Source organism: Fundulus heteroclitus, chromosome 14 (genome assembly GCF_011125445.2).
Source record: "Fundulus heteroclitus isolate FHET01 chromosome 14, MU-UCD_Fhet_4.1, whole genome shotgun sequence".
NCBI lineage: Eukaryota > Metazoa > Chordata > Actinopteri > Cyprinodontiformes > Fundulidae > Fundulus > Fundulus heteroclitus.
The window spans coordinates 32,631,025-32,646,301 of NC_046374.1; the positions used below are offsets into that span (position 1 = coordinate 32,631,025).

The following is a 15,277-nucleotide window of genomic DNA, read 5'->3' on the forward strand; positions in this document are numbered from 1 at the left end:
AACCTCTTGATGTTCTTTGACTGTCTTTAACTGGAAACAGGCAGAATAACAACATGTGGATCCTGGAATAATCCCAGCTTCCATCTTTAAAGGATTGGAAGATAAAGACGTTTCCAAGGAATCAACAAGGAGTTTCACAAAGAAACATTAGGAATTCATAAATCTGAAAACATGTTTCTGAGTGAAAGACACATATGTACAGAGCAAAATATGCTTTCAACAGTGAGTGCGTTAGTGTGTCTCTGACAGGTGGAGACTCTTCAGGCTGAAATCAGCAAAAAAACACTGAGGAACCAGAACTGGACCACCTGAACCCAACCCCAGGATAGAGAGGTTCAGTGAATGTGGTGTTGAAGGTGTGGAGGAGGATCAGTGAATCACTTGAGACTCTGTAGAAGGACAGAATACCAGCAGGATAGTCCAGATACACTGCTACTCTGTTGTGGACAGAGAAGGGGTTCCAGGAGGAGGAGGAGGAGGAGGGGGATGATATTTGCTTTTCTCTGTCATTTTGCCAAACAGAGTAACCACTATTTGAGCATCTCAGACACCATGACTGATCATTCCCTCCAAACCAAGAGGCTCTACTGTGTACTCTCCTCGTGATTCTTCTGTAACTCACTGATATATCAACCCCATCTTTCCATTCGACCTCCCAGTAACTGCGACCAGTCAGACCAGTTCTACACAGCAGCTGAGGAGCATCAAATCTCTCTGGATGATCAGGATATGACTGAAGCTCCTCCACATATGTCACCTTCCTGTTGTCTTCAGACAGTTTGAGGTTTCTGCTCACTGTGTTTGTGTCGATTGTGAGTTGACAGGAATCTGATGGAGAGAACAAACACAATCCAGGTTTTGTTATTGATCTTTTATTGACACTTTGATGATGACTCTTGAATGAGTGATGGGCCAGTTTGACGATGGTTGAATGTGAGCTGTTTGTTGTCATGAATCCAATGAAAAACACACTTACACTTCCTCAGACCTGGTTTCAACCATCGGACTCCAGCAGGCTCCACTCTGAAAGGAGGAGGGGGGTCAGACCATCAGTCTCTTTTAAGATGCAAACATGGACACTACATATCTCTCAGACACACATTGTCCTACAGAGAGAAAGGAACAGTCAAACATTTGGATACATCCACGTATTCGACTTCAATTTGGTTTCGCTGGTGACTTCTGACTGTGCAAAAAAGGACTTGTAAAACTCAGAAGAAAGATAAAAGATTTGAGAGTAGACATACACATGGGCTATGATAAGTGATGATAGAAATATTGCCATCTGCAGTGGATATTAAGGAGAGTTGCTTGTGCTGTAGCAAAGCTAATTTTTCCCCCAACACAGGAAAGGCTCTTATGGGAGTTAGTTTTAGATCAGTGGAGCATTAAAACTAAATGGTGCTTCTGCGTGTCTGGTTCTGGTTCTGCAGAGTAGATTTGAGCCAGAAGACCTTAGTGGTCTGGAGGGTTGATAAACTTATAACAAGTCTGTGATGTATTTAGGTGCTTAACCATTCAGGGATTTATAGACTAACAGAAGTATTTTAAAGTCTATTCTCTGAGATACAGGGAGCCAGTGTAAGGACTTTAGAACTGGGGTGATGTGCTCTACTTTCTTAGTCTTAGTGAGGACACGGGCAGCAGTGTTCTGGATCAGCTGCAGCTGTCTGATCCACTTTTTGGCAGACCTGTGAAGACGTTGCAGTAATCAATTAGATTAAAAATAAATGCATGTGGATGTGACGATCTTGGCACTGGAGCTGATCTAATCCACAACTCGGCACACCTGCTCAACTCCAACCTGCCTGCAATTAACTCTCACTGGTTCCACCTCCTTGTAAACCCCGTCCAAATCAGCTTCCAGCGCCAGATCGTCTCTGGTCAGTGATAAGAGCGTTCCAGCATTTCTGTTTTTGGAAGCCTGTCTGTTGCCCGACCTGTTTTTGTGCTTTCTGTTTCCGAGCCTGCCTGTCCCAAATCTGATTCTGTCTGCCTGCCTGAAACCTGTCCGGTTGGTTTCCAGACCCAGAACCTGCCTGTCTGTGCGTAACTGAGCCTGGCATACCCTCTGGTGCTTTCGGGTTCCTGCCAATTACCTGAACCTGGACTGGACTCACACCACACCGTCAGAACAGCTGCTGGAACTCTGCATTTCCACCTCGGACTTTTCCCACATCAGTGCCTGCTCTCCACAGCTTCTAGTGCCTGGTTAATACTGGACTCTGTTTCGTTCCTGCCTTCCTGCATTTGCTGTTAATAAACCTTCTGACGCATTCGCTCTGTGTCCAGCTGACTCAAAGCAAAATCATTACAGGGGAAATTTCTCTGGAGTCTAGATCCTGCTGAAACATTAGTCCTTTAATCCTGGAAATGTTATTCAGGTGATGGAAACCTTTTTGTGTAAGGTTTCAGAATGTGTACCCAGTATTCAGCCAGACAAACAGAGTTCCGATAAAATGATTCATTTTGTAACTGATAGTGGGACAGGAACCAGAACAACTGAGGCAGTCAGATCACATAAAGGGGAAAACAAGAATCACAATCCAAAACTAGTCCAGGGTCAAAAAACTGAAAAACCAGAATAGCACAATGCCACTGCACTATAACCAGGTGTAATAACACTCCAATAACTGTGCAATAACTATTGGTACATCATTAACAGGAAGATTAATGTCAGTTTAATGGTGTTTCGTGTAAAATTAAGATTAACTCAATAGGGAGATGTAAACACGGCCAGGACGCGCCTCGACATGCCATTTCCGATTGATCGTCCACTACAGTGCCGTCTAGTTTCCAAGTTACCAATTTGAGTCTTAAACATTTCCTGGAGAAATAATCACATTAACAAAAATCAAGTGTCCTAAAGGTTAATTTTTACTTTATTTTTTTAAAATGTTATTTCCTCAAATAATATAGGACTCAAATTGGCTCAGATTTGCCTTTCAAATGGGTTGAAACACATTTCAAATGTTCTTCAAAATTAGTAAAGCTAATTTAGGGCCATTCCAGATTGTTTAAGATGAACTTGGATCTGCAGTGAACCCAAGATTCACTGAATTATTCTTGTTATATTTTTCAACTATTTTTATTTGTCTTTTGTTTACTTTTGCATGTAAACAGTTCCAACACTGGAGATAGGCATCAGCAACCCCGCGACCCCATAAGAGATTAAGTGGTTTGGAAAATGGATGGATGGAAATAGTTCCTCACTAGCCTAGTAGAGAGGATTTGTTGATTCAAATGTAGTGTTAATTCAGATAAACAGCATTATATAGTGATGTTCTCTGGATGTTCATTTTATTTCTGTAAGTAAATTCTTAAACTTGAAGAGAAGTTGTCACTTCATTATTCTATATGTGTGAAGAGTTTGCTGTTAAAAGATCGCTAGTGCTCGAATTCATCCCCTTTCAGCCATTGTCCCAATGTCAGCTGTTTGGGCTGATATTCACCGGACAATACCTAACTGACTGAGAGTTTTTATTACATTAAAATTAAAAAAACTCAAAACATGCGTAAAGGCAGAAAAGCCATGTCTTGCCTTATTTTACCTAACATACCTGCTGTTTTCTGTCAAAGTTGAGAAAAGGTAAACTAGTGCAATAATTTACATAGAACACATCCTACAAAAAAATAAAGCTTCATGAGAGATTTCCAAAGAAGGAAACTGTGCACACAAACATTGTGTGTTTGGTTGGGAGGCAGTCAGCTGGCCTTATGATGATAATGAGAATAGTGTTGATGATAATTGTGTCAATCATTATTATGTACATCTTTTCTGTCTAAATCAACCCACACAGCAACGTGAAACCCTGTGATGGTTAGTTAATTATTTTAACCTGCTTAGTTATTTTCAAAACTGGCTTCACAATTAATATTTTATACATTGATTTTGACAGCATTAAAGGGGAAGTCCGGTCAACAAGGAAAAATCAGGGGACCATTAGGTATAACTAAAACTAATATGTTTGTGGTTATCTTTAATCAATAAGAAAATAAAAACATAAATTGTCATCTGGATCACTGTGTATGGGGGCAGCCATTACTGCCCATATTTGGGCAGTAAGGGGCGTTTGACATCACATCCTGTGACGTGGAAAAGCGGAAGCGGCGACAGCATTTCTCTCCGCTTTCCATGCAAAGTCAATAGGAGCCGTTCTACATAGCTGCGATCATCAACAATTTTTTCAGATTTCCAGAGGACTTCACCGCTGACATTCCCAAGAGTTATTGCTGAAGCAACAATGCCCACGTGCACGGCCATCGGATGTTCCAACACAACTGGTAAAAGTAGAAAAAACATTGCTTATTTCAACGCTCCGATTCATGAGCCACCGGGCTCATTGCTGGATTGCCAACTTGAAGAGAGCGGATTTGCCATCTAACTTCTGGCCAGAGAGAAAACACGTCATATGCAGCAACCATTTTGAAGAAGAATGTTTTGAACATGACATGAGAGCGAGGATTTTCGGTAAGTTATTTTTTAATTTAGAATTTTTAATTTAGAATTTGCGGGGATGGTTATCGACCAGAGGGGCGCCCCAGCATGTGCTGGAACGCTTTTTTATTTTAATATTTATACAATAATGACTACCTGCCCTATTTACTAGGGGGCAAATGTAACTCAAGTCACTTCAGCGCGATCTCTCCTCCGCTGCAGCGCCGGTAAAGCCGTGCTGCGGCGGAGCGACCGCGCGCATGCACACACACACACACACACACACACACACACACACACACACACACACACGCGCGTATATATATATACTGTAGGACCCGACTGAGTTTGCACTGGAAATAGGTACGGATGGATTCCGTCAAAAGTCCGGTTTCTGTCAAGAAACTCTTATAAAAAAATCCATATCGCTATCAGATGATGATAGCTCCACAGAACTCTCATCACTGTCACTAAGTACTTCATAACTCTCTGCTTCGTAAAGAGCACCAGTCGTCGCCATCTTGGAAAATAGTGCGCCGTGACAAACAGAGCGTTGAAACTTGCTCAACTGCGGGTCCGCCGAGTGACGTCAAAAAATGGGAGGTGACAGTACTATTCTTGAACAAGATGGATTCCTCCACATAAAGATGATTAAATGAAAATTATTCTTAATTAAAAAAATTTATAATTTATTGCACAGTATGTAGTAGTTTTATATTTAAAGTACTTTCAGCAGTTTGATTTCTGATTTTGACCGGACTTCTCCTTTAAATCATCATCATTATCAAATATATTCTGCTGTAGTGGTGGGTGTGGGTAATATTGATGACATTTCTCTCTTTTCCTCTATCAGAGCTTCTGTACATCTACAGCAGGTTCCTACATACCTGAGAGCTTGTTGTGGATTCTTCAGTGTATCCGACAGCAACTTCTCTCCTGAGTCACCTGGATTATTGTAGCTCAGGTCCAACTCTTTCAGATGGGAGGAGTTGGAGCTCAGAGCTGATGCCAGATAAGTAAAGCCCTTCTCTGAGATCAGACAGCCTGACAAGCTGCAGACACACAATTCAACACGTGATATAAGCACAAGAAAGCTGAAGTCAATTCCTAGTTCTGGACCCTAGAAACTTCTGCTTACCGGGTTTATGAACTTTTTTTGTTCTGTAGGTAATAAAAAGTATCATCGGACACATCTAAACATGTGAATATTGACTAGAATAAAACTCTACAGAAAGGGCTGGCTTTAAGCCTTCTTCAAGCTGGTCTTAAAATACCAAGTATAAACTGGTGGTCCCAAGTGGAACCATTATCTGGTGTTTACTTAGCTTTAATCTTATTGTTTAAATAAAGAAATGAAACCAAGAAAGCAGTAATTTGCTTTCATATGGATGAAGGTCAAACAGAAAAGTTGAAAAACAATCTGTTTTCAATAGGATTGAGAACATACAGTCCTTCCAGGATATTGCAATGACTTTGTGTGTGGCTGATTACTAAAATGACTGAATCTGCCGCACCTTTTTCAAAAGGTTTAAGTCAAAGTTGCACATTTGTTAAGCTTTATTTATGTCCTAACATTGTCTCACTAGAAAGTTGAAATTGCTGTACTTTCTTGAAATGGCACCCTTACAAAAGTTATTGTGCCTGACGAATTGTGTATATAAAAAAGTTATTTTTGTTTATGGAAGGAGAAGGTGTGTGAGGGGTGTGGAGTTGAGATGGGGGTTAGGATGGAGGATAGTATGTGAGTGTCGGAAGGCACTCCACCACCATTCGGCCACCAAATTGTTGTGACTGGGATAGGGTGAAGGAAATATCTTTAGCAGTTCATTCTTAAAGTAATGCTAATGCTTTGTAAACATCAGCTCCAACGCTGGGGAGTATCTTGTTGTATTCTGTCTATTTGCATGGATCTCCACTCCACTCGCCACACCACACACATGACATGCGGTGTGGGGTCACACTTGACAAGGCTGTTTTTTTTCATACATTGCACTAGTCAATTTTAAACTCTGACATTTTAATTAACTAAATTCCGCCAGATACCCCAGAAAAACACATTAGAAGTAGAAATGTAAGGGAATGTTGGTCAGATTTGCGGAAAAGTTGAATAGTAAATACTGCAAGTCTATGCAAAACTTGTGAATGATGAATGAATATATGTATATATTTGCGATCACAAGATCACAACTTCCTGGAGGGACTGAACTTTGTACCTGAGAGTTTCCAGTTTGCAGTTTGGACTCTCCAGTCCAGCAGAGAGAAGCTTCACTCCTAAATCCTGCAGGTCGTTGTTACTCAGGTCCAGTTCTCTGAGACTGGAGGACTGGGAGCTGAGAACTGAGGACAGAGCTTCACAGCTTCTCTTTGAGAGGTTACAGTCACTTAGTCTGAGGAGACAGGGAGGAAAATCTGCTATTAAATAATTCATCAATTGATGTTTATTTCTTCAACAGTCATCAATGTTATCCTGAGAAGGACTGATGGATCTGTCTTATTTTACACATTTCCGTGTTACTTTTTATAGTAAACTGGTTCATTCTAGATAAACTGAATCAGAATCAGAATCAAGTTTAATCGCCAAGTAGGTTTGCACTTACAAGGAATTTGACTTGGTGTTGATGGTGCAGACAGAAATAAAAATAAAATAAAATAAAATAAAATTGAATTAAATGTAGCATGAATCAATATTGACCTCATCCTTAGCAGATTTCTCTATCAAAAATAAAAACAGCAACAATCTGTGTCCTTACAGAGCTTTGTTGGAGGCTTTAACCACTGGAAGCAGCCTCAGAAGAACCTCCTCTGAAGCAGAGTATTTCTTCAGTTCAAACACATCCAGATCCTTTCCTGATGACACTAGGATGAAACCCAGAGCTGACCACTGAGCAGGAGACAGTTCATCCATGCGGAGACTTCCTGAACGCAGAGAATGTTGGATCTCCCGGACCAGAGAACGATCATTCAGTTCATTCAGACAGTGGAACAGATTGATGCTTTTCTCTGCAGACACATTCTCACTGATCTTCTCCTTGATGTACTGAACTGATTCTTGATTGGTCTGTGAGCTACTTCCTATCTGTGTCAGCAGATCTTGCAGGAGTCTCTGATTGGTCTGCAGTGAAAGTCCTAGGAGAAAGCGGAGGAAGAGGTCCAGGTGTCCATTTTGACTTTGCAAGGCCTGATCAACAGCTCTCTGATGAAGATATTTCAGATTGGCCCTCTTAAAAAATAGGAGGCTTAATAACCACATAGATGTTTGTGGTTCTTCCATCAGGTTGACACCAGAGTTGATGAAGGTCAGGTGAACATGAAGAGCAGCCAGAAACTCCTGAACACTCAGATGGACGAAGCAGAACACCTTGTCCTGGTACAGCCCTCCTCTCTCCTCTCTAAAGATCTGTGTAAACACTCCTGAGTACACTGAGGCTGCTCTGATATCGATGCCACACTCTTTCAGGTCTGATTCATAGAAGATCAGGTTTCCTTTCTGCAGCTGATCAAAAGCCAGTTTTCCCAGAGACTCAATCATCTTCCTGCTATCTGGAGTGTGTGGATCTGTTTCAGCTCCTCCATCATACTTGACCTTCTTCACTTTGGTCTGAACCACCAGGAAGTGGATGTACAGCTCAGTCAGGGTGCTGGGCAGCTCTCCTCCCTCTCTGGTCTCCAACATGTCCTCCAGAACCGTAGCAGTGATCCAGCAGAAGACTGGGATGTGGCACATGATGTGGAGGCTTCTTGATGTCTTCATGTGGGAAATTATCTTTTTGGCCTGCTTCTTATCTCTGAATCTCTTCCTGAAGTACTCCTCCTTCTGTGGGTCAGTGAACCCTCTGACCTCTGTCACCATGCCAACACACTCAGGAGGGATCTGATTGGCTGCTGCAGGTCTGGTAGTTATCCAGAGGCGAGCAGAGGGAAGCAGTTTCCCCCTGATGAGGTTTGTCAGCAGAACATCCACTGAGGCAGACTCTGTAGCATCAGTCAGGATCTCCTGGTTCTGGAAGTCCAGAGGAAGTCGACTCTCATCCAGACCATCAAAGATGAACAGAACCTGGAAGTGTTCAAAGCTGCAGATTTCTTTGGTTTCAGTAAAGAAGTGATGAACAAGGTCCACCAAGCTGAACTTTTTCTCTTTCAGCACATTCAGCTCTCTGAAGGTGAATGGAAATATGAAGTGGATGTCCTGGTGGGTTTTGTCTTCAGCCCAGTCCAGAGTGACCTTCTGGGTTAAGATTGTTTTCCCAATACCAGCCACTCCCTTTGTCATCACTGTTCTGATTGGTTGATCTCTTCCAGCCGGGACTTTAAAGATGTCTTCTTGTCTGATGGTTGTTTCTGGTCTGTGTGGTTTCCTGGATGCTGTTTCAATCTGTCTGACCTCATGTTCATCATTGACCTCTCCAGTCCCTCCCTCTGTGATGTAGAGCTCTGTGTAGATCTGGTTCAGAAGGGTTGGACTTCCTGCTTTAGCGATCCCCTCAAACACACACTGGAACTTCTTCTTCAGACCAGATTTAAGTTTATGTTGACAGACTGCAGCAATATGTCCTAAATTAACACAAAAAGTAAAATCAGCAAGGAATAAAAATCACCTAATGAAAAATATTGAATAAATGTGATTCCATGTCACACCAGTAAATGTGTGATTTAACCATAAATTTAAATCCTCTTACTGCTCTGCAGACGGTCAGCCAGCTCCTCATGCTTCATCCTCCTCAGGAAGTTCAGAGTGATCTCCATCAATGCCTCTCTATTGCTTCTCCTCTGCTCTTCATCCTCACCTTCCAACATCTCATCATCATCTTTCTGACTTTCCAAGCTGTAATCTGGACTCAGAAACTTCTGGTTCTTCTTCAGCCCATTCTTCACAAAAGTGACAATTTCCTCCTCCAGCAACTGAAACACAATAATATATGACGGACACATCAGACTAAAATCATTAATCCAAACATCAGAGCCATGTTGGACGGACCGACAGTCCACTGGGCCACAGTGTGCAGCATTGAGATGACAGTGAACACCAATGGAAAAGTAATTGTTGTACTGACCATAAATATGGATTGGGTTTGATGCTCCTCAACAGACGGACCACTGGGAACCTCTAAATTCTGCAGGTTCCCTCTGTGGAGGAACCAAGAACAATTAGGAAGGGCATAAATATTCATTCAACTGTTTTTATGGATGAAATCAGCAAGAGCGTCACAGTTACAGTCCTGAAAACAGAAAACATAGACCATCAAATGAAAACAATACAAATAAGTTAAAAAGAGGAAGATTTAACAAAAGGATGCACAACAGAACCACCCATCACACATTTTACAGTGTGTCTTGAACTGGGACTTAAAACTGCCCACACAGCTAGCAGATTTGATGCTGGTGGGGACAGTGTCCTGAATTTGGGGAGAGTGGAGGTGAAGACTCTGTCCACACAGGTTTTCAGGACGTTGTGTGGGACATACAGCAGGTTCTGGGGCCTAACGTGTAAAGCATTAAACTTGACTCATGCCAGCTGCATGTCGCTCCGCCTAGCTTCACTCACATACATCTGGGACATCGCCCATAGAAAGTGATTTCTCCAAAAAATTTTATGGTCTGGCCAATCAGGACGCAGGGCTGGCATTTCATAGATGTGACGTAGTGGAGACGCGACCATGACGTGAGACTGTTTTGATAGCAATGGCGGCTCGTTGAGGAAGCAAGCGTTAGCATTGATGCTGCTATTTCTTCTGTGTTGTCCCATCTATCTGATATTGTTTCATTAAAAGAACATCAGAGAACGGCTCTGAAGGCTTTTGTTGGTGGAAACCATGTTTTCGCCCTTCTCCCGACCGGATTTGGCAAGTTTTGTTTTCCGGGGCACGTCCGCAGTGGACGCGCCCCGGAGCAGTTAGCGGTTAGCGCAAACCATGTTAGGAGGCCTTTAGTCCTCGATGCGGTCGGCCCGGGATCGACTCCGACCCGCGGCGCTTTGCCGCCTGTCTTCCCCCTCTTCCTGTCAGCTCACTGTCAATACAACGCGTTCCACTAGAGCCGCAAACACATAAAAAAAAAAGTTAGTTTTTTTTCCTGCGTCGCTCTCATCAGCGTCACGGGTTAGCTTCGGTGTGAGTGGTTGAAATAGCACGTCGATAAAGATGACAGACAAGTGCCTTATCCAATCATATGCAAGAATTTTTGATAAGGCCCAGCCTTCAATAAAGGCAATTCCTATGGCGGTGTCCCAGATGTATGTGAGTGGAGCTAGGCGGAGCGACATACAGCTGGCTTCTGTCAGGTTAGTAAAGCATGCCTGTGAGCAAAAAAAACGTTGAGGCACAATGTCTTAAGCTCACCTTGGATGTATAAAAATTAAAGTATGTGGAAATCCATGCAAACGTTTGACCCGCCATGAAAATATGTGGCAGCCACACAAACTTTTTAAATAGACGACAACCGTGAGGTTCTAAAACTTGCGCAAATACACTGAAATCTAACTCCATTCAGTTTAATTTGAATGCATAAAACCCAATGTTTTTTTCAGGAGTTTGAGCCTTTGTGGTAAAGATCAAAATTAAGAAATATAATCCCACTTAACCTCATACAACAAGCTAACATACCTCAGAAATGATGAAAACAACCTCACTCAGAGGCAAACTGTGAATCGTCCTGTTTTTGTCACATGTATTGTAGATGTAAATGAATGTAAATGAGCATTGGTCTGTGTGCTGAGGGAATAAAATTAATTTTATGTAATAATAATTTAATGTACTCTTTCATTCTCATTGAAAAATAACAGGGGGTCAGATCAGCAGATAAATTAACGACAAGTTCTAATTGAGGGACAATCAGATGTCCAAAAATTGCACATAGAATTGTGCGTAATAATGGAACGATGGCAGCGTTGGCACTGCTGAAGGACATTGTAGATGGAAGAATGTGGATGGAGCGTGTTTCAATGACCATGCTGACCTGCGGACACATGAAGATGAGAGGCTTGTTTGCCAGTTTAGATTGTCCATGGAAATTATTTTTGAGTTGGCTCCATCTTTACGGAGGAAAACTAAGAGGAACCATGGGTCAGCAGTACTGTTTGAAGTTCTAAATATGCTGTGGTCTCTCCAACCAGAGTTTTTCAGAGGTAACTGACTGATAGGTTGGGTATTTCCCAGTCATCCTTATCCTTCCCAAGCCTGCAGTATAGCCTGGCCTCATCCATGTTTTTCAGATACATATTGGTCGTATTTTGACACCTGCTGGGTGCCTTCTGGGTAGTTAAACTGATTTGCATAGGTATTTGGGGTGGGGACAGGGTGGCCCAAGATACATGTGAACCTAAGCATTATTTCGCACACATTATGAAGGCAACATGTGTGGTAACACGTCTACGCATGGTTTTATCCAGCCAAGTTTCAAAATTTCTCTTATAGTATTAAGGCTGGGGAGTGCTTTATGCATGAGGCCCTGAAGACTAGATTGGAGGTGGTTGACATGGAAGAGCTCTGAGTTATGTGGCTGTGTGTCCATGCATGATCCTGTGCTGGATATGATGGTGAGTATTTTAAAATGGATCCTTTAAGTCACTAGAAGCCAGCGAGCTCACATTTTATCTGTCCACACAGAGACAATCAGAAGGTAAAGGTCCATAAAGTGAGTCTGGATGTGAGCAGTGAGATTATATGAAGGTGGTTTCATAAAACCAAGGCAGTTTTTTCTGGTAATAACTGATGAAACCACTGCCTGGAAATATACAGAGGATAAAATTTATTTAATTTCTTAAAGAAAATTTCCTTTCATTTTTATTACATTTTATTTACTAAACAGTTGAGTTAGGTCATCAGAAAACCAATTTAGGTAACCAATCTAGGTGAGCTCCAGTCCAAACTAAATATTTAACTTTAAGAAGAGAAAAGTGTTTAATGATGGCGACTAATCAATGAGGCCCAGAAGCAAACAGATCAGACAGATCAGAGCTGATGAAAAGGATTTAGCAGCATCCAGGAAGCCCCCTCCAACAACAACCTTTCCTTCTCTTTTCACTGCATTGGTCCTGGAGAACATCCAACTCACACTGCTGCAAGAGACTTAAGTCACAGTTATGACAAAGCAAACAACTCAAACTGGAGGGTAAACTCAGGGAAAAGAGCTGAGCTTTTTGGACACATGTTGCAATGAAAAGATTCCAGATTGACTCAGTTTCCACAGTTACAGCAGTCAGATACAGCTCACCTCTCTGATGATGGAGGTCCAGACGATTTGAAGTAAATTGATTGAGCCTTAGACCTGTCACTCCTAAAGGACACACAGCTGGGTTCTGGTTCTGGTTCTGGTTCGAGTCTCTGATGGATACTGACAGAAAAACTCTTATTAAAACACTTCCTTTTGAGTTCCGCTTTAAAGGTTATTTTAAATATCATGGATTGTAAACTAAAGAGTTGTGAGACACAGCAGAACCATCAGGATTAAAGTATGCTTATTTTGAACAAAAATTAAGATAGTATACTTTCAGTTTACTCTTAATGTACTTAGCAGTGGCATTCTGTTAAGTACATAACAAAGTTTATGTTACCTGTGTTTGGCTTGTACTAAATAGTATACTAAAAGCCAAAGTGTAGTTAGCCTATAGTTACATCCAAACTTTGACCAATATAGTTAAATAGTACTACATTAATACTACAATTTCAAACATAGTTTATTTGTGTAATTCTGCAAGAAGTCTTAAACTTTCCTGTTTTCAAATCCTGCATTGTAAGTTTTTAGCAGGTCACCTGGGGTATAAATAGCTTAACATAGTAATGGTATAGATGAACTTGATTGGTAATAAACGGTGTCATTAACCCAAACCGAGACAAATAAACAATTTTCTGATGTTTATTTGAAACTAATCTAACATTTTTAAAGTTTGATTCTACTTTTATCTATCATAAGCCATTACCATAATATATGTGCTTTTTAAAATGGACCACCTGGCCCTATGACCACCGCGGAGGGCTCGGTGGTGCCGATTGTATGGCAGCCCTGCTTCTGTCTGTCTGCCCTTGGGGAGTTGTGTCTAAAATGTAGCTCACCATTGTCAGCACGTGAATGCGTAACTGTATGTAGTGTAAAACACTTTGGGGTCCTCAGGACTTGGTAAAGCACTATACAAATACAGGCCATTTACCATCTATCATATAAAAATAAGTAAAATGGGAAAAGAGGCCTGAAAAGGAGAAGCAGCAGCATGCATCGTTGGAGAGCCGCTGCACTGTCCCTTTACTGGCCAAAAATGGACAAACATCTCAAACTGGGACCAAAGCTAAGTACAGTCTGTTCTCTGCAAAATCAGCCATGGAAGCTGGAACACAATTTAGACACATCTATGATCTTTCTTTGAGTATACAGGGTGAACCTGAACCAGTGACCCTGCCTAAGAGGCGCCTTCAAGACAACATGTTGTTCCCAAGTGTTTGCCTCAGATGTAACTGAGAGTAGCCTTCATAGGCCCGAAACAAGGACAGAAGTTTTTTTTCATAAAGCCAAGGCAGTCGTTTCTGGCAATAAGTGATCAAACCACTGCCTGGAAATATACCGAGGAACTTCCAGGCGGTCACTTGGTGGAACTGGATTTCTTTTCATGGTTCTTAAAGAAAATTTAATTCACTAAACAGTCAAATTAGGTCATTAATATGTAACAAATAACCAATCTAGGTGAGCTCCAGTCCAAACTAAATATTTAACTTTAAGAAGAGAAAAGTGTTTAATGATGGCGACTAATCAATGAGGCCCAGAAGCAAACAGATCAAACAGATCAGAGCTGATGAAAAGGATTTAGCAGCATCCAGGAAGCCCCCTCCAACAACAACCTTTCCTTCTCTTTTCACTGCATTGGTCCTGGAGAACATCCAACTCACACTGCTTCATATATAAACATAGAAATGTGGGAAAAAGAGCTGAGCTTATTGGACACATGTTGCAATGAAAACATTCCAGATTGACTCAGTTTCCACAGTTACAGCAGTCAGATACAGCTCACCTCTCTGATGATGGAGGTCCAGACGATTTGAAGTAAATAGATTGAGCCTTAGACCTGTCACTCCTAAAGGACACACAGCTGGGTTCTGGTTCTGGTTCTGGTTCGAGTCTCTGATGGATACTGACAGAAATATTATAATTCCAGCAAATTCTTTCGTTCTGTTTACACACCAGCCATCTTTTACCTTATGAGCCCATTTGAGCAGGAACTGGGCTAAACAATGATACTCAGGCCTAGATATAATTGTACACAAGATACATAACAACTTTGTGGTAATTGGCTATTTAGGTTTGATGCAGAACAACTCTGGCTAAAAACTGGGAAAAAATAAATCAAAATTGAGCATTAAGACCTGCAGTCGAAACACAGCTTTAAGAGATTGTGATCTCACCTCTCAGCTTTGCGCTGGCTCTCATGGTCCTCACACGGAGTGGTTTCTAAGGGAAAGACTCCCTCTTCTCTGTCCTGACACTGATCCATGCTGCTGAATTCACATTAGCCCACACACTTTCTACAAAGAAAACACAAATCATTCATCTGCACATAACCTCTGATCATTCTTTACATCATTAGAGCTGGAAAAAGATCAGGTACTCTTCTTCTAATTGGTTCATCTGCTCTGCTTCATTACAGCGTCAACTGAATGCGGTCAATCAGCAGTTTGAGGCGGAGGAAGGTGCCGTCACTTGGTGTACTTCTACTAAAAGTCCATTAGATGGAGTCACGAAGCAACATCTCCCTCCACTGACACGCCTGATTCACTTTGAACAGCAGGAACTTTTATTTCACAATATTCAAACTCTACAAGTAAATTAGCTACTCCATCAAAGCTGAACAATTTAGGC

General features: G+C 41.6%; 3 protein-coding genes across 4 annotated transcripts in view; 1 reads left to right on the forward strand and 2 right to left on the reverse strand.

Annotated features, from left to right (window-relative positions):
* The window catches only part of LOC110368156 (ICOS ligand), a 502,595-nt gene that overhangs the window by 332,549 nt on the left and 154,769 nt on the right, over positions 1-15,277 (reverse strand). The gene's annotated exons all lie outside the window — the stretch shown is intronic.
* Positions 1-15,277, forward strand: part of LOC118565830 — a gene marked incomplete in the record, with an annotated part of 395,980 nt that overhangs the window by 230,170 nt on the left and 150,533 nt on the right.
* LOC118565821 (NACHT, LRR and PYD domains-containing protein 5-like) lies at positions 237-14,912 on the reverse strand. Its single transcript, XM_036146848.1, has 9 exons — positions 14,824-14,912; positions 14,433-14,552; positions 9,490-9,562; positions 9,118-9,337; positions 7,189-8,989; positions 6,652-6,825; positions 5,326-5,490; positions 977-1,023; positions 237-828 (listed from the first exon to the last, which is right to left on the reverse strand). Exons 1-9 carry the CDS (start codon positions 14,910-14,912, stop codon positions 272-274), a joined length of 3,246 nt encoding a protein of 1,081 aa, XP_036002741.1. The 3' UTR covers positions 237-271.